General features: G+C 36.2%; 1 protein-coding gene across 1 annotated transcript in view; it reads left to right on the forward strand.

Moving 5' to 3' along the window:
• Positions 1–20504, forward strand: part of OLA1 (Obg-like ATPase 1) — a 102669-nt gene that overhangs the window by 76536 nt on the left and 5629 nt on the right. Inside the window, exons 7-8 of the mRNA XM_009704953.1 lie at positions 18419–18559; positions 19246–19342. Coding sequence (XP_009703255.1) covers positions 18419–18559; positions 19246–19342 — 238 coding nt within the window. The remainder of the gene's footprint in view (positions 1–18418; positions 18560–19245; positions 19343–20504) is intronic.

Below are 20504 nucleotides of genomic sequence, written 5' to 3' on the forward strand. Positions count from 1 at the left end.
TTCTTAGATGAGCACAAGAATTCAGTGAGGTTGTTAGTTGATGCACTAGTGCATGGCTTCACACTAAAACTGGGAAGTCCGACAATACTGATAATGTTTCTTTTTGAGAACATCACACACTACAGCTGTAATAGGATATTGATGTTAATGTAGCTTGTTCCTTGATAGTAAATGATCTGATGTCACTGGACTTTTTTTTTTCTTGTTAGGGAAAGTATCCAAGTGGGAAGCAAATGTTCTTTAGGAAAAAAACCCTGCTGACTGTTGACAGAGAGAGTTAGCAGTACATGCTAGATACGAAGGTAGAAGTAATGTCTTATATGAAAAGACTTGCGTATGATTAATTACCGTCTTTTCTTCTCGGCATTTTTTGTTGTAATCATGAAGTAGATCTAAAAATCTCTGTGTATGTGATTAGATACTTTGCCAAGGAATGGGAAGGAAATAACCTATTTTTCAGATCAATTTCACGTACCTTAAGGTTAAGAAGGTAATGATCTTGTTTACTATTTTTTTAAATGTTTTTTGTAATTCAAGAAGCTGCTGTAATACAGTTTTTATTTTTAGTGATTCAGTAAGGTTGAAATGTATCTATTAAACCAGATGGGAATGATCAATGTGAATCAGTCTGTCTGCACTTTCATTCTCTTCTAAAGTAACTTAAGCATAAACACAGTTACTTATGTAGAAAAATGAATATGGATGCTGAAATGCCTTTTTTTTTCCCCTTCCCTTTTTTTAATCATCTGTAAGTCCTGGATTTGTGAGGAGAGAGCTAACATGGCATGAGAGATACAAGTCCTCCAGAAATGAGGATCCACAGAGGGTGGTAGTAATTATTAAGCAGGCAATAAGCATTGCAGTGGTGGTCTTTAGAGAAAATGGTAATCCTGCAAAAAGCCTTAAACCAAAACCAAACAAAAACTCTGAATGACCTCCTCCCACCCAGAAAGAAACAAAAAATAAATCCCACGAACAACATCCCCCCTCCTCTGGTACTGCAAATGAGACAAACTTATGTCTGTTTCTTAATTTAAGTCCTTCCACCCTGTTCAGTCACCCTCAAGGCTTCTGTGTTCTGTCACTGATCTTGGAGAGTTGTTCCGTTGGGATTCAGTGCTGCCCTTGGTGGGGAACCTTTGAGCAAGAGCAGGCAGGGCTGGCTGTAAGGCTGTGGCTGTCAAGCTAAACCAGTGACTGTTGCAGCAATCTCCTTAACTTTCTGTTCTATCGTTGATCCTCCATGAGAAGAAACTACAAGACACTGAAGAAAACTATATCACGTTTGATCTTTGTTGTTGCCACTTGTCTCTGTTCCACCTTTTTATGCCTGTTCTCAGGCTTACACTAACCTAAATGATAACAAGCAGAGCCCAACAGATACTTTCTAAGAAATTGTTTTCAGTGCTTACACATACCTTTTGGTTCACGGTAAAGACACGCAGAAATATTTTCTCTTTTTCACTAGCAAATAAGAGCTACAGGAAGAGATACATATTCACTTGTTCTGTTTTGTCTTTTGAGGAAGACAAAAGAATTAAAGGGGTATACATATTGTAAGATTGATCCCCCCTTCTTTTTTTAATCTGGAGATTAATTATAGTGAAATCCATGTACAAATTGCCGAAAACATTTGTTATATCCTTTTTATGATATATACGGTGTTTCATATTCTGTAGTGGCTTTAATTCTCAGCTACAGTATACATATGGAAAACCAGAAAAAACGTTGGCTGTTACAAAGTTTTGTTTGAGCTTTTTAAACTGAGTGATTAGCAGAAATAATGACCCTGTCAGCCTTAATCACATTAAAATGTGGTTAACATCATTTAATTTTTTCCACTTAATATGCGAAAATTTCCAGTAGATTTGCAGTGAAGGCCATTGAAATTCCATTAGAACAAGAATAAAAATTTCAGGCATCATTTATTCAGAGAAGGAATAAAGGTCTCGACTGAAAACTGCTGAATCTTTCTATTAGGGAAACTATGAATCATTGCATTAAGCAGTACTTCCAGCTTCTATAGTACTGAATCTGGGCTGCTTCTGAATGAATGGAATGCATTTGTAGTGTGGTGCTTTTCTGAAAATTGCAGCATATAAGTTTTGCACAAATTCAGTAAATGCTTTCTCTGTAAAGGATTATTATGTAGTATTTTGTAACTGCTGTAGAGCTAGGGAAATACTTCTGCAATCTCATCACTGTGAAGTTCCATACTTTGCATTATTTTCATTAAAAAATGAAAAAATACATCCTCTTTCTGATTTATATGTAATGTATAGTTGTGGTTTCTTTGTGGTAAATAGCAAAATAAGGATATGTGCAGCTACAACTAGAATATTAAGTCATATCAAGTCTCCTGCACTCTTGACACTTCTTGTTGCATGCTCCACAGGTATGTACCAAGAGTACAGCATACAATAACTATATGAACGCACTAGAGAAACTATCAGCTGCATCTTTTTCTGAGACAAACTTTCTAGGAAAGTTGCATTATTTGTTTGCTTTACCATGTTTCAATCTGCTCTATTTAGGTTCCTATTTTTTGTCCTTTGCCTGTGTAAACAGAAAATTTTGTCTGGTAAGTGGAGGCACTAGAAGTACAACTTTGTGCTGTGCTTTTCTAGACTCTACTGAAGGATTTGTATTGAATATTTCTTTAAAACAAATATTACCGTATGTGTCTGACAAGATATAATACCTTTATTGAATTGTTTTTGTGTCTCTGATACTTAAGGAACTATACAGGGGATTGGTGTTTTGCTTTTTGTTTTTTAAATTGGTATTTTGTTCCTGAGCCTAGTTCCTTTCAGCCTATTGCATAGTTACTTTGTCCTCTTTATAGTGGGAAAAATTATTAAAATGCATTGGATTTGTGCAGAACACAAATTTTAAAATTTCAGTATTTCTGTGATTTATTTTTTAAACAAAATGTAAGAAAGTGCAGTGGTAAATATTTAATATGGTGCTAAATACTGTGAGATACATAGCAGCTAAGGAATTTTTCTTTGAAACAGCTGTTACTAAACTTAAGAATTGAGCAGACCTAACAGGAATTTGGAAATGTCTCTGATCCAAATGTACCTCTGTATGTTGAGGAACGAAGGAAACTGAGTAGGAGGTGGGGCCCTGGCCAGGACCAGAACTGTTAGCCCTTCAAATGAGATAAAAGGAATTAGGGGTGTGGGAGTGACCAAAAGCTAAGGCAGGAGGGAGGTGCGAATTGAATGAAGAGGTGTAAGTTCTGGAGGTCGCATTTGGAAGTATCTTGCTAAAGAGCTGTTGGACCAGGATGGAAAACTTTGAAGACTGGAGAATGGCATTGGGAAAAGAAACCAGAGTGAGTAAGAGAATGCGAAGAACTGTCAGATGGGATGGGAAAGTGGCTGTATTTTAGGAAGAAGGGTCAGAAGAGACTGTACTTACTAGATTTTTCTCCTTACAAAGCATGGCCTGAAATTCAGAGGTACTATGTCTTTTTGTTTCTCTGCTCTTAGCAAATATCTGTGACATCTTAGAGCAGAATGCCTTACCTCTTCCCAGCTTCTAGTCTCCTAAGGCATGAATACTCACTGTGGCTCCAATAGCTCAAAGATAGGCTTGTGTAATGGGTATGTAATGGGTACGTTCAGTTTAGAATTTTAACATGTTTGTTCGTTGCTGTTTTAGAAATTGGAAATTATGTACAGCTGTATCAAGTGTCTTAATGTTGTAACGGAAACACTTCGAAGTCAGGAAAATTTTGTAATGAAGGTTGTCAATGCATTTCAGTATCCATGATCTGCCCCAAAGGGTTGTCTGCTCATGGGTGTACCAAATGGCTCCCTTTCCTTTACAACCAACTTTGTCTTTCTCTGTGCAAAGGACAAGCTTGAGGGTGCAGTAGGGTTGGGTAGGATAGGAGCCTTCTGATGATGGGATTCCCTTCCTCTGGAGAAAAACTTGGTACTGACATGGAACTGGAAGAGGACAATGCCTTATGTTAAAGGCATTTTAAATGCCTGGAGATTAGGTGATGGAGAACTGGATTTTACTTCTGTCTTTTTTAGATTTCTGTTTGTGATGCCAGGTAAGAAAATTCCATTAAAATTTTCACACATTTCTAAATAACCATGTTCTTAACTTTCTTCATTTGACCAATTAAGATAATGAAGTCCAATGTTTTCATTAGTGCTATTTTAAAAATGTGTTCTTTGCCCAAATTTTGAAATTACTTACTGCCAAGCTGTGATATAAGTACTGCAGCCACCTTTTCTGCCTTGCCCATGCGCTCCTCTTGAGTGTTACTGGTAACTGTGCATGGTATTATGGGCTACTTTTGACTTTTATTACATTTTGTTTTGGAAGAGCAGACTTGTGAAGTTTAGTTTTCCAAGAGGTTGAGTCTGAAGTGTAGTTTTCAAAAAGTTTGAGTCTTACAACAGTGTTGTTTCCTTACAACAGTGATTCCTAATTTATACTCAGTTCTTCAAAAAGCAGTGGCATGGTGCACTGAAGAGCAGGTAGCTTCATATTCTGTGGCTCTGGAGGACTTTTTGCATCATGATCAGTCTGATAGCCTGCTGCTGCTGGTCAGCTGGCTAGCTCCAGCCGAGTCGAATATGTGGTGGTTGAGTTCTTCATGCCTTTTCCCCAGTGGAGGCATTGGTTTTTACAAAACATGTAGAAGCTTCATTTGTATGAGATTGAGACCTCTTTGTCCCTCTTTTGCATTTCTGCATAGCCTTTATGTACTTCTGAATTCACGAAGTGTAGTGCTTCCTTGTAACTATATGGTAATCCCTAAATTACTGTAATCCCTCCTCTGCATTCAGTACTGAACCAGTTATTGTTGGTAGCTACACAGTATAATGACTTTCATAAATTAATTAAGGTTTTTTTTAACAGTAGCTGATTGTTTTGCACTTAGTATTGGGAGGCTGTTCACAGAACCTTGCGCTACTGCCTTGGGTTGAAAATGTTCTGCTAATTTCCAGCCTACATTTTTCCATGGCTGGCTTATTTCATTGGTAGTTCTGGCAGCTTTGTCCTGTAGATTAAGTAGTATCTTCTCTAATTGGTGTTTACCTCCAGTACTTATTTAAAGCAAGTGGTGTCAATTTTCTCTCTGTCATTTATGTGAGGTTCCCATTCCTCTGATAATCTTAGACCTGTTCTGAATTTAGCTGAACCACAGCTGCACATAGTACTCCACATGCTTTTATGGATACCTTATATGCAGATGTAATGCATCCTGTTAAACCAAGGGAAGCATTTCCAGTAGGATCTGTAGATTACATTTGCCTTTTTCCTGTTGCATTGTCTTGATGGCTTAGAGTTGCTCTGAAGAAGACTAACCTATCATGATCGCCCTTCTATGTCACTTCCAATTGATGATGACAATGATGACTTTTGTTGAGGAAGATGTCTCCGGCTCTTGTATCAAACGTAAACTTTGCATGCAACTAATGTTTTTGTCAAGGTCATTAATGTATTTAAACAAGATCAGTACTAAGTTTGATTGTTGTGAAACTTGATTAACGATATCCTTAAACACCAATCTGTTCTCCTGTTAACAGATCCAGTGCATTACTCAGTACACGATCTGTACAGATCGACTTCCCGCTCTTCTCCAACCGAATGAGTGGTTTCACACATAGCACACTATCAAATACTTTATAGATGTATTTCTCCTGCATAGAAAATCATATGTCATATCAATGGGAGAATAAATCTATCAGGGCATGCTTTCTTTTTTCCTTTAAACCAAATTACTTGTGTTTACCAAGGTTATTTTCTGTGATCATTTCTTCTTTGATGGTGTCATTGCTCAACCAAACTAAGTCTAAAATAGCATTGTATCTGTTGATTAAGTGACTCTTCGGCAGAGAAATGGATAGACTATCATGGCCCAGAATAACTGCCCGCTGTGATTTTTTGAGTATTTTTCCTTTGGCTAGGTCTGCTTTTAACCATATATTACTTACTAGGGCTCTTGCCTGTTGAGCAGGCCTTTTCCAAACTTAAATTCTATGGCACTTCTAAAATAGAAGAAGAATCCATTTGAGCATTAAAGTAGCTTTTCATTGGTTACTGAAACTTTTCTTACATCTCGTGCTAAAAGAGTGTGATTCCTGTGAGCAAATAAGCAGTGTTTCTAATGGTAAGAAAACATCTGAATGCAAGTTGAATAATTCACAACCTCACTATTGTTTTGGGTGTCTCTATTATTTCAGTCTTCAATTGCATGATTGGGTGAAGTGTTTTCAACTACTGTTTTGGGTAGGATGAATATACAGAAAGTAGAAATCATTTTATAGAGGCTGTTAGAAGTCTAGATTTTTTTTTACTTGGCAACTGATTGATGTTTTAAATTAATTTTTAACGTCAATGCACATTTATGTCATAGTTTTTTTCTTTTTCAGTATAACTGTAGATTAGACCACATTCCTTATAGTATATCCCATGCATATTTGAACTACTTTGAAAAAGTGAAATGATGTGATGTTTAGCTAGAGAAATGTCAGAAACAATGCATTTATATGATATGAAAGATTTGCAAGCGCAAGCTAGCAATTGATAGTAATATTATAATTAGCTCTTTATACAGCCTGTTTTTTATTCATGAACATTTTCATTTATGTTGACAACTATCATGTTTGCCACCACACATGGAGCTTTTTTGTTACTCAGAAGAGACTGAACATGAATGACTATGTTTTTAGGCTTATGTTCTGACTTTCTATTGAAAAATTGTTTCTGGGTCAAGTCATAAAAATTAAAGTAGCTTGCATTTTAGGTTTGGCTTTTTGATCCTATTGTTGTTAGTGCTAGTGTTTGTAAGGGTAAAACATAGCACAGGGCACTGTAACTTCAAGGTGGAACTTCTTTTCAGTCTAATAATTTTTTGTTGTTAAAATTGCTGGGAGTGTTGAATGCATCCTAATTCCATAATGGATAAGAAAATGAAGATAGCTAAAACTAGTAGTTTTAAAATAAATAAAATTTTAGTTTTGTGTTTGCAAATAAAAATGTTTTGTACGCACGCACCCACAGAACAAGAGTATTTATTTCTGACAGAAATTTACTTTGTCATTCCATTTTCAGCCATAAAAATCTTCATGTCTAACAGATCTTTTACAGTCCATCAGATAAATGGAGCGTGATTTCAGACATGATCCAGATACTTATTCCTGCTTCTGAAAAGAATCAAAGTTAGTGTTCCCCTAGGACAAGTATATTTTAGTAGATGTTTCAGATATTGTTATTTTTTTTCATTTCTCCATAGTTTACAAAGGTAAACAGACTGTGTCTGTACAGTTGAACATTTTTGTGACAGCTTTTCACATTAGTGAAGTGCATTTCATACAAGGCATCTCTGCACACTGTGAAAATCCCTCACTCATTTAGTGTTTTACTTGCACATGGACATGTTCATACGACAGTACAGAATATGCTGTTGTATTTATTAGACAGTATTTTGGGGGAATGTATCAGTGGGAGGTAAGACTGAGGAACATCACCTAATTTTCTGTAAATATCTTAGGCACTTAAGGTCAGGGTTAGTTTCTAAAGCAGCCCATGAAAAGGGGAGAGGGAAGATGCTTTACAAAGAAAGTGAGAACAGGAGCCCTAATTTCAGTGCTTTGAATTGCCCTCAGAAGAGCCTCCTGCTTCATTAACTATATAGGGAGCAGAGCAAGATTAGGTGTCTAAATCAGATGTCTGAAATTAAGCCTTGTATTGTTTGAGTTGCTGTAGTTTGAATATTAACCATTCAACTAAGTAAGTCTTTCATTGTTATATTGAGAGCTTGGATGATATTCTTTCTCTGGATAAATATAAAAGTTAATTTCTGATTTATTGAGTGTAGCATGTTCCAGCCTAATAATAAGTTTGATCTTTTCTTCATCAAAAAAAACCCTAGTCCAGTATCACCAGTTTCTGTTGTTCTTATTACTAGTCTCATTAAAATTGTTTCTTAAAACATCAGTCATAGTATCCTGTAATCACAAAATGTAAGTACTTGGTAATGGTCCAAAGGAGTGGGGGAAATAAGCAGGGTTTATTATTTTAAATCTAATGCTCTTTATTGTGGTAATATTTGACTCTTGCAATTTTAGTATTTACATAGTTTTTTAACAACTGGTGGAGAGAGGAAAAGAGCATTCATGTGAATTCTGTGGTCTGGAGAGGCTCCACAGTTAAGATCACACGGACTAATTATGGAGAAGTGAGGAAAGCGTCTCCCTCTATCATGTGTGAGCAGGAGAGGATATTTCATTAAGAGAACTGGGGGGCGAATATTCAGACCCAGTTTGGGTTTTGTTGAATTGTTGTGTGACATTAGCAAAAGCTAAAACTTACACATGTTGTAGTCTGCATTTGTGTTACTCCTTGCAGGATTTTTAATTAGCACTAGTGGAATATATTCCCAATTACTCTTTACAGAGCCTTATTCCAAGTGTTGTTAGTATATATTTATTTCATTACACAGGAGTTTTATGTAGATCATATTTTTTGTTTGGGAGTATGGCCTTGTATTTTCTTGTGTGCACAGAGTACATAGAAGAATCAAAGAATATACATTTAAAATGGTGTTGTCCAGTGTGCATTTCATGTAAACTTTGTCTTGTTAAGGCATCACATGTTTTTTGAATCAAATATTTTATTTATGCACGGCTTATAATTTTTTTCTGGGATTACATATTCGAGACTTTGCTATAATCACATTGATATGAATTGTCCTACTTTTTTTGTACAGGGCCCTTAAGAATACAGTTTGCCGTGTGACATAAGAAGCACTGTCAAGTGACAAAAGTTTAAATTATCATGCCATAATGCAAGCCTGAGTATGGAATAGGAATTCTTTCTACTGATCTGTAGTAGTATCTCAATCATGATCATTTTGCACCTAAGTCTTGTGACTGAGATTTGCTCCTTCTGCTATCATTTATGAATGAGCATTTGTTAAATTATTTTGTTACAGTTTTCAAGATAACTGTTCAAAACTCTGCATTTTATAAATGATAGCAGAAAGAACGACAAGATGCAACTTTCCAAAGGCATCTTTTCTGTCCAAAGTATATGTGCTGGACGTGGAGCCTGTTTATGCCTGTAACTGTGAAATGTAATGTGCACAATTTGTTGCAGTCTGCATTGTTACGCAGTTTCATCAGTAGTTCAGTCTTGACTGTGCTTGATCCTTGCTGGTAGCAACAGCCATCTTTTTTGGGTTTTGTTTTTTGGGGGGTTTTGTTTGGGGGTGGTTGTTTTTTTGGAGTTGGGTACCCATTTGTTTGGGGGTTTTTTGAGTTAAGACAGAATTAATTTTTTGAATTGGCAGACCAAGGAGGACTAGAGACTGTAAGCCTTTCACGTACCAGCAGGTGCTGCAACAGCAGTGTACTACTGTTTTCATTATCCTTTAAGTCATAATTGTTTTTTATCAATGTAATAGGGACCATAGTTTGGATAAAAAGATATTACTAAAGTCTTGAAAATTAGATCAGAAATGAAGATTTTGAAGATGGATTTCAAGATTTTTATTCTTCATGAATGGTGCTTCTTACAAATGTTGAAATAGGGTTACCTTGACTGACCTTTTGTTAGATGGAAGTTGCTGTATAAGGTACTGAAAAATCTTTTCTTACTGGATGCTCTATATTAGCAGAAAAAGTCATTCTGGATTATTTTACCTCTTTCTCTCTGTCTTTCTACCATCTTGATATTTTTTAATTAAAACTTGGTTGTAGGTCATCAGTGTGATTTTTCTATTTTGTGTGCTTTATTTCTCCTAGTTATAAAAGTATTTTATCCATTAACTACTGTCTGTACTCGATTTACAGGTAATATCATGTCCTCTGGTGTTACTTCTTTTGCAGTTCCAACATCTTGCAAACCCAAAACAGCTAAACAGGTTTTATATCAGCTAAGCCAAATCTTTATATGAAATATGTTCAAAAAGTGGTCAGTAGTATAAAGTTGTAAGTATAAAGTGTTATGTCCTTATGTGTTTTTTAACATACCTTTAAACAGCGAATGTCTCTGGGTAGCTTTCTAGTCCAGATAAACCAAGAACTGTATACTACTACCATATTATGTTAGACTATTTGTTAGCAGAATTATATCTTGGGGCATGAAGTACTTTCATATGAATTTCCAGAATGTTGCCTTGATTCCTCCCCCACCCCCACCCCCCCCAGCAACAAATATTGTTTTCTACCTTGAACAATCTATTTTTAAGGGATCTCATATGGAATAGTTTTTACACCGGAGTCATGCCATATACAGGCATTCTCCAATAATAAATTCAGTCATGTCCTGTGGTTCCCCATGTGCATCCAGTGGCTTTTCATCCTTCCCTACTGCACTCCATATGCAGCAAGGCTTGCTGGTTATTGGAAAGAAGCTTTGGGCTGTTCAGTGTGACGGGGAAAGTCTTGGGACTTGGGACTTTTCCTTCCATTTTTCCTTGTTTCAGGATTCACCTAGCATGTTACATGTTGATTGCAAAATGGAGAGAGATCTTTTCTAAGCTCTCTAAGTGTTGTTATGGAACTGTTTTGTGCCATCAGTGGCCTCGGGTCCAGGAATGGGTATGTGCTGGTAGGACCAACCTGCTTTGTTGCCCTGTGCTCTCATCAGCTCCACAGTCGCCATCACCTTCCCACACAAGCAGCACTTACAGAAATATTAAGTAGCAAAAAAAACCCAAAACCCAAACACCAAAATTCCTGGTTGAACTTGGCTTCATGACATTGCTTTTTTTTGGGTGGTAGGCTATTTTAAGGCATTCGTGTCCTTTACGATCTTCACCTGTTCCTGCACCACCCTTCAGTTATATTGGCACAACCAGTTGTAAGGATACGGGGGGAAAGCGAATTGGTCCAGCTTAAAAGAAGAGGGGTGGGGATCGGGAGTATGAAAGAAATAAATTATCCCTCCCTCCCAAATCTGCTTTTTGCCAGATTATTTTTGTTGGTGAGCAGCTTGAGTGTCCTTGCAGGGAGTGCTGGTAGGGTCCCCGCTCCCTGTGCAGCTGATAGCAGAAAAGCAAATGTAACATCTGAATGGATAACGAATGGTATGAGAAGCTCATGTCCAGATTATGAAAATACTTCTTTAGAATCTGGGATGCAACGTGAACTAAAGTAGTAGGTGCAATACTGGTCACCCTATGTAACAAATGGTTTTGTAGAATTACAGGGGATTTAAGATAATGGCCATGATAGAGATCAAGGCCCTGGAAAAACTTGCTTTGACACACATGAGGCAGAGAGCCTGGGATTACTTAGATTTCAAAGGAGAATGTTAAGGAAAGTTATAAACTCGTCTATAGTAAGTGGCAAATGACAGCATTGATCAGGAACTTCTATTCTTCTTTTCTTGGTACAGTATCAGTGGAAATTATGATGAAGTTAAAAAGTGTGAAATCCAGATCTGGTAGAATGAAATACTTCATATACCTATTCTGTCATAAGATTCCTGAGATCATGAGATGTGTCCCAAGTCCCCAAAAATGTTGTGGTAAAGAATTTTAAGGACTATTTCACTGCATGTCTCAAGGCTCAAGTCAATCTGTGTTGGGAGATGTGAGTGACATCTGACCTGTGAGATAGGTTCTCCGCATTGGTCTCTTGTAAGATTCATCTGGATGCAGTGGCTAAATACTGGAGAGGATGATATGGACATTGGACTCTAGGAATGTATCGAGGAACTTAAAGCATTCAAGATGCACAGGATAAATGAAGTTCTGAGTTCCTGAGGGGCTGAGAGGAGGCTCCTGGCCAGGGAGCAGCCCAGCATGTGGAGGCAGTGCTTTTGTTCTGAAGTGTTGCTGGAAGGTATTTGCAGATGAGGGGTGGGAAAGGGCCATTTGAAATCTAAGGATTTCTGTGTTCCTCCTGGCCATCTGGGAACCAGGAATGAAAAAATAAATTCGTAAGTGTCACTGATGATTTGAAAAGGGATTGCCTAGGTCAGTAACAGGTACACCCAAACCTTTTGTAGATTTGTTGTCTTCATAACAAGCAAACTATCACGGTGGGGAAGAAAGTACCTTTTTATTCTTTAAAGTTTTTCTGTTTCGTCTCCCTTTCTCTTTATGTAGTGCAAGAAGAAAGGGATGCCCTAAAAAAGGCAGGTAGCAAGAAGAGTTACAGCATGTTAATCTGTTACACAGAGTATGACCTGTGCTTTCTACTTCCTGTTCTTAACTTCTGCCACTGACTTATTTTGTCATACAAAATTATTGTACACATTTGTTTCATCATTTTCACCATTCCACTCTTCGTTTGTTTTATAAATTTGGAATGAAAGCTTACTGAGGCTGTGAATGTTTCTTATTTCTATAAGAATACATATACATGTTCATCTCTATATATGTACAGCACTGAGAACAGTGGGACTTGATCTTTGTGGAGTCTGTGCATGCTAACAGAACAGAAGTGAAGGACATGACCTACAAACTGTGTCATGCAGTACTGGTGCTTAGGTAAATTAGATCTTCCTCTCCCACCCCACCAAATCAACTAAACGTAGTGGTTCTCACAGTAGAATGTCTGAGGACCTGACCAAAAAAAAAGAAAAGTTGCATAATTTATCATCATTTTAGATAACTTGTGGATAATGGATGAGGCTTCAAAAGACAAAAGAAAGCCACAAAGAGGAAAGAAGAAACAAGAAATTTTTAAGTCAATGAATTTTCCTTTAATTTCAAGAAAAACGTTGGAACAATTCAACTGTTTTTAATCACCTAGAAGCAACCTAATTGTCTTCACAAATTCATGTTAGCTATTTATTTCTTGTCTAAATTGTCAGGTGACTATAATGTTTTGTTTGTGATAAACTTAATGGTCTTGCATGTAGTGAAAAAATATACTTTACTACATATTGGGATTTATATTAAGCCTTTAAAGGTTTCAGTGCCTTACAACATTCTCATAAACAAGATAGGAAATATTGGCTAGATGGAAACTACTGGAAGTTGAGTGTGCAAGACTGATTGAAAGATAATACACAGAGCATAGGTATCAGTGGTTCACTTTCCAAATGGAAGAATATCTCATTATGAGATCTGCCTAAGGGACTGCTGGTTGAATACTCTTATGTATTTCCATTAATGAGCTGGATGATGAGCATTCTTGTTAAATCTGTAGATGACCCCAAACTAGGAGATGTCCAGGTATGTATAGAACAAAATTAGAATTTAGGAGCATCTCAAGAAATAGAAGAAATCATTAGGGGGAAAAAAGAGCGAGGGTGCAACTTCTGAGACAGATTTTGTGCAGGAATAATCAACTATGCAAATACAGTATTAAGAATAGCTAGTCAAGCAGAGTCATACAATAAGTTATAAACTGGACATGAGATAATGTTGCAGTGCTGTCACAAAAAAACCAAATGCTATACTGGGTTTTATAAACAGGAGAATCACCTGAAAAATGCATGAGTTAATCCTCTAGCTATTTTTAATGCTTATAAGACGTTGCTGTTGAGAGCTCTGAGGAGTGCATTAGGTACTGTCTGCTTCCAGGAACTTTTAGACCAATTGGAGAGAGTCCAGAAAATGATTCAAAGTTAGAAGTAATACGTGGCTTACAAAGAAAGCTCAAAATAAAAAAGAAAGACCTCAGTTTTAAGTAGTAAAATGCTGCTGTAAAGAAATAGGGAGTGTGTATTCCCAGTCCATAGTGTATAGGCTCAGTTAAACTAATGCGTTTAAATTGAAATAAAGGTGGCTTAGGCTGCGCATATGGAAAACTTTTTAAAGTGGGGAACAAAGCACTAAACAGATTGAGTTTGGAAGGTTTTAAAAATCTGGGATTGCTCAGAACTGCCAACAGGAAGAGCCGGTTGAATTGCTAGGTCCTGCTGTTCTCACTCCTATCTGTAGATCTTTGTTTCAGTCTTTTGTATATTTTGATGACTTGGCTTGGTCTTACCTCATTATCTACATTTGTTTCTTTCCTTCTTGTGGTGCTGCCTGGTATTTTATTCTTCCCTGACTTGCTGTTTTGTTTGTCAATTTCCACTCAGTGGTTCAGGTGTAGAACAGAAAAACAATTGTTTCTCTTCCAAGAGTTAGAATTTATTTTTTTTTTGTCTGTCTTACTTGTACAAAAACATACTTTCACAAATCACCTTTCTTCTCAGGGGTCACTTTTTCAGATCATCTTGTCTTGCAAATGTCCACTGAGCTTAAGTTCTCTCTGCAGCTTTTCTCTTATATCACTACTTCTCATTTCCATCTGAACTCTGTCTCTGTTCCCAGCTGGATCTCTCATGTGAAACTCTTGTCAAATATCGATTTGTAGTTAATGTACATTCTGCAACTTTTGTACCTCTTTATTTTGGTTGTCTGCAGATTTTGGTTTCTTCTGCCTCAGTAACCATCACCATTTTAAAGTGAAGGCACTCCCTTCTGCACAACTTCCCTTTCTGATGCTCTTTGCTTATTGGCCTTCTCAGTGAATGCCCTCATTTTTAAACCTTTCTCCAACGTCTGTTCTGCATCCTGATTTAGTATCAGGATTTAACTCTGTAGTTGTCCTGATCCTTCTGCACTTGAAGTCACTGGCTTCTTTTGTTTACTTTTTCCTAATCAGGCTGATGCAGAGTTAAAAACTGGAATGCCCTTAAATGATGCCTTCATCAAATTTTGGAATCTAGTAGCAACAAGAAAACATCTTGGTCTTCGTAGCTTTTCTGAGTTAGTAGTAGGTATGCTGACATGCTTTTGTCCTTCCTTACCTCTTTATCAGCCAACAGTAACAGTGTTAGGTAGAAGTGAGCATCTTAATTCCTCTTGGCTGTTTTCCCTGGTCAGAATTTTGAGTGCTGCCTTCATTTGCAAGTTGTTCAGATCTGGTTTTGTTCTTGTCTTCATTTTGTTCTTGTGTCAGGTTTTTACACAGTTGTCTTTTTAATTGAATTTTCAATTCAACTTTTATTGAAGATTTTCTTTTTGCCATCATGGAATGAATGGTTGTCTTACTGTCTCTTGGGTCTATATCTTTTTGCACAAAGGGTATTTTGTCCATTTGTGGTGAATAGAATAAAATTTCAATTCAGGAACCCTCTGTAGTTGCTGTAGGCACACTCCTCCTCTCCACAGAGCCACCTGGAGGGAAGAACCAAGCCACCTCAACAGGGGGAAGGCTGTTGGATGTCCAGAAATGCTCCAAGAGATACCTCGCTGTTATAACTGAGTAGTACTAGAATAAGCCTTTCTTCTTTCTGCTTTACGTTTTGTAATCAGAATTTAGTTTTAACTCTACTAATAACGGCATTTTTAGAAACCTGATTAGGAAAGACCATATTTTTAATTGGTTTCAGTGTATACCCTGTTTTCAGATAGTTTTCAATTTACTTTGTCAAGAAGGGTTCTGATCTTGAGCACTTTGTTGTTTCTTAGTTTCAGCTGTTAATCATGGTCACTGTTTCTGCCAGTTCTCCTGTTTGTTTGTTTTTACTTTTCATTTTGTTACATTTTAGTGTTTTGTTTTGTTCTTTAAATTGAGATTTTCTTAAGTGTTGTTAGTCTTTTGTCTCAGCCTAAAACCCAATACCCTTCATCATTCATTATCGAGTATACCATGAAATAATGGAGAGACACTCCAGGATTTGCTTATCTTAACAAAGACTCAAATGAGTGTCCTTTTACAGACATACAGCATTTCCATGGAAAAATTATATGCTCAAATAAAACAGACTTTGACATTAATTGTTACAATTTTTTAAGAGAATTTTGTTCTGTTTAGCACACTTGGTTATCTCTAACAGGAAAGCAAACTTGCACTATTGCTTTATTGATTATTAATCAAGCATTTTTGCTTTGGGGAAAATTTCATTTAGAAATATATCAGTATTTATATTTGAGTATTTACTTTTTTGGTTTGTTTTCTTTATTTTTTCTTAATTATTTCTTAATTTTCTATATTACTTTTTTCTTTATTAATTGCTATTAGGGGAATTCCTTGGTACTTTTTAGTAATTCCTGTGACATTGAAAGTCACAAAAGTGGAAGACTCAGGCAGAGAACCCGACTGTCTGTACAGAGTGGGATGCAGTACCTTATTCTTTTAGTGAGGCTGTAGCAGGTCTGATGTCAGTCACTTCAGAGACCTTTAGACCTCAGTGCTCATTTATTGCTAAAATGTACCAGCTCTGCTCCTGCATTATGAAGATCATCTGTCAACACTTTGAGATATTCTCCTTTGTTATTAAGCTTGTGATGCTCTACACTGTCAGGTTTTTTGCCAATTATAGTTAAGGTACAATGGTGTATTCACTGGATCAAAGTCTCACACTGGCGGTAGAGGAATGATTTGTAAGTCTTTATTCATCTGAATTGTACAATAGAATACCTGAGGAATGCAAATAATCCCTCTAAGGACTCAATAGAGAAGCTGTTAAAATGACAGTCTAAGACTATTATTATTCTGAATTGGTGTTTTAGCCAAAGTAATTATTTCTTATCTTGTTGCTCCACAATAGTTCTTAGTTTATTAGTTACGATGACCATATTTACCAAACAGAATTTGAATCCAATTTTTGACATTACTTTCATGCTCATTTCACTTTTTCAAGTTTGCATGTTTCGTTCTGTCTTTCGCTTGGTATGTTACTTAATTAGTCCAGAGACCAATGTTAGATACTTCCTTTAAAAAAAAAATTACAGAAAGGCTGTATGCACAGATGTTAAAGTATACTTATGAATAGCAGTTCAATTTCTAGATACATTATCTGTAAAAGGTTGGCATTTACAAGCTCTGAACTTTGATATCCAGTTTGTTAGCCAAAATAAATTAGTTGACTACAAATGTCCGTTTTAGAAGTGCTGTTAAATGTCACATTCAGAAACGCACCTCAATTGTGATTTTCAGTTCAGATGTTTCTGAAGGCGATAGTGTTTCAGTATCAGTCCTGGATACCGGACTATATTTTCATTGGATAACTGGAGGAAAAAAGATTAGTATAATGAGGATTGAAAATCACTGATGTGGTATTTACATAAGTAAATGATAGAAGACCAGCCTTATATAACAAACGTGTGAAAACTGTTAAGTGAACTTTTATATTCTTTGTCCCATCTAAACCCTACTCAGTGGGCCATGCACTTAATCTCATAATAACTCTGATCCCCTGCTATTTTCTTTGACAAATGTGTGTTGATGAACTTGTGGTTCAGTTCATTTTTTTTTTTTTTCTGAAGTGACATTTGCATTGATTATTTAAAGGTTTGCAGGCCACAGTTTCAAAGCACTTTAGTATAATAGCAGTTAAAACCTTAGTCTAAATCTTGGAGATTAGCAGCGCTAAGAAAAAGAACTCAGCAAGCGTAAAACCCTGTGCTGTATGGTGGGTGCTTCAGGTCTGAAATACCTACGGCACCCAAAGTGCTGTATTTTGTACTTTGATTCTTAGTGTACAGGAAGTATTACCATGCCTGTTGTGTTTTCTTGCTGAGCATACAGAGTTGTTGTTCTTACCACTCAAACCTGTTCAGGAATAATGCCCTATAAATAACACTGAACTCCCTACAGGTAATTTAAAATAAATAGTACTTGCAGTCCTGAATGTGATGCCTGTGTTTAAAGATTGTTGAAACATCAGCTATTGCTGCAAAGATTTTCTTAATTTTAATAGGATATTGAACATTCAAAAGCTAACACCATAAATCTGTAGCTTTAAATTTGTAGTTTCATTCAACTAAAAAAACCCCAAACATATTAGATGTACAGCAAACTATTACTGATGCTGCCAGTTACTGAAGATGGAGAGAAATGGGAAATGTGACTCTTTATTTAAAAATAATAGTTTTTTAGTATCTAGAAACTCTGTCCTGGGGAGATAGTAGAAGGGTGGGAGAATGTGGTAGAAACATGGCTCTGTATTCATTAGCTATGGCATACACCAAGATCAATAGCCAGAAAAAGCAGGGTGCTGCTTGCTATCTATAGAGTGTAGTGTTCTTTTCTGTCTGCTAATATCAGCTGCCCTAGCCACTGAGATGCTTTTAAAAAAAAAAAGTCAGAAGAAAAACTGAAGACCCTCAGTTTTACTACATTTGATAAATACCGCTCTTGGAAGTCTCAGAAAAGGTGTATGTCCACAGATCTACAAAGTTTTATTCAGTTGCATTTTAGATTGCAAGTATTTAACCTCTACCATAAGCCTAGTTATTGTCTCAAATTATGCCTATTTCTGATAGATTAAATGCCAAACAGAAACCAAGAAACAGTGAAATGTTAATGGAGTACACCTGAAGCAATTGCTGCCTGTTAATGCCTTGACCTTGGAAAGCAATACACAAAAAGATGGCATCATAAAACCGTGCAATTCTTATGAATATGTATGTGCTACTTGATAATAATGAATGTGGTACAGCCATGCATGCACTACAAGATAATGTTGTGCCCTTTGTTGTCTACAGGTTGATAAAAATTAAAGAGTGGGTGGACAAGCACGACCCGGGTGCTTTGGTCATTCCTTTTAGTGGGGCCTTGGAACTCAAGTTGCAAGATATGAGTGCTGAGGAGAAACAGAAGTATCTGGAAGAGAACATGACACAAAGGTTAATTAGCATTCATTTTCCCTAAACTTTATTATCAACTATTTCCTTGCAGTAATTTAATTGCTTGCGCTGATAGAATAATAAATGACAGAGTAATTACCATTATAAAGAGAGAATCTTCTCCTTTCTTTACCATGAGACAGAGTGAAAAGATTTATTTTAAATTAAGTTTTTAACTGTCATCTGTCATCTCTGTACAGTGTTTTAATTATAACATAGGTATTAGTTATGTATATTTTTGAGAAGGAATGATCACCAAAACTGTTTCGTCATCCATGGGGAATAGGGACAGTGGAGAAAATTTTGCCATAATTTTTCTGAAGAACTATAATAAATTGTTTCAATATTAAATTTCAGTCAAACAGTTATGCTTTCATGACCTAGAGTCCTGAAAATTGCATGAGACCAGAAGTGCTGCCTGATAGGGTGATTTAAATTTATCCCATATTTCTGTAGCCTCCCAGATAAACAAATCAAAATACTGTCTTTATGATTCTGCAGTAAAAAAAGTAGTTCTTCTGAAGAGAGTTCAAAGAAAACTGCTACTGTGATTATTGCGGTGTTTAAAAGTAGACTCGGTGTCTTCAAAATATGTGATGTCTTTCCATGTAAATTGATTACTTGGGGCATTTAGCTGTTCTATGTGTGTATGTTGAATGAATTGGATTCATATTTTTTTTTTTCAGTGCTTTAGCAAAGATCATTAAGGCTGGATATGCAGCACTCCAACTAGAATACTTTTTCACTGCAGGCCCAGATGAAGTGCGTGCATGGACCATCAGGGTAAGATTCATACTTATTCATCAGCTATATCCAGTTCCACACTATTGAATTCAGATTGATATCACTGACTTTGAAGTTTGTCATGGTGGCGGTTAGCTAGTCATTACAGATGAGGTTTTTGTCCAGGATAACTTTAATTATTTGTGAGCTGCTGAACAGTGAAAGTGGAGCTGCATTGATTGAGGCAGGTAACAATTGATTCTGCCTATTACATAGTCTGAATTTCTTCATCCTGTAGAATCTGTCTACCCTCCTCCTGTGGTCAGAGATAAGACGTACCAGTATTGTGCTTGCTTAATCTGTGTGACTGGGTTTGTCTGCAGTGAAATTGATGTTGCTTTTCATTTTGTATTCACTAAGTTTGTTTGGGTTGCGGGTGGTTCATTCCTCCTTTGCTTTGCTCGGATTACATTTTCAGCAATAAAAGCAATATAACATCATTATATTCCTCATGGATAAACAGTTGGGCTCAAAAACCTAAAATCAGTGTGCAGTAATTCAGATCTTTTACTGACTTTGATATTTAGACCTAGTTTATTTTGGTAGTTTTATGTGTTTATCCGGGAACTTATGTAATGCCTAAAATTATATTATGTATTTTAAATATTGATGTAGAATGAATCTAGCCATAGAGATTGACTAATTTATTCCCAGAGGACAGTAACAGCTGAGCTGTAGTGGTTTGCCTTTACATGTAAATATGTTATAATATAACGATTCATATTCAAAAATATTTTGAAATGCATGTAGTTACAAACTCTTATCTTAAAAATTACAAAAATGTCAACTTTTGGGAGGTGCAAATCTGTCACTGAGCTTTTATTTTTTGCATCAGTGTATTTAGTGCTGTGCAGTGAATTTCAGTGCTGTATTTAATTTTATTCAATTGAATTAATTTGTTTTCATTAATCAACATAATTTCCAGTAAATTTATATTTTTATTAATACTGCCATGTTTGTGCTGCATATATGTTTTAGCACATTAAACTTATTTTCCTAAAAGCACTTTTTTTTTAGCCTTTTCATCTTATCTCCTGTTACGTGATAACTGCTAGCTAAAGTCCCTGAAATAGCTACCAAAATAATATAAAAGCAGAAGTTTTGTTGTTCTGATTCTTGCTATCATTTTTAAAACCACATTCTGAAACTCCGCTGTTTTCAG

This window comes from Cariama cristata, unplaced genomic scaffold (genome assembly GCF_000690535.1).
Source record: "Cariama cristata isolate BGI_N322 unplaced genomic scaffold, ASM69053v1 scaffold24957, whole genome shotgun sequence".
Lineage (NCBI taxonomy): Eukaryota > Metazoa > Chordata > Aves > Cariamiformes > Cariamidae > Cariama > Cariama cristata.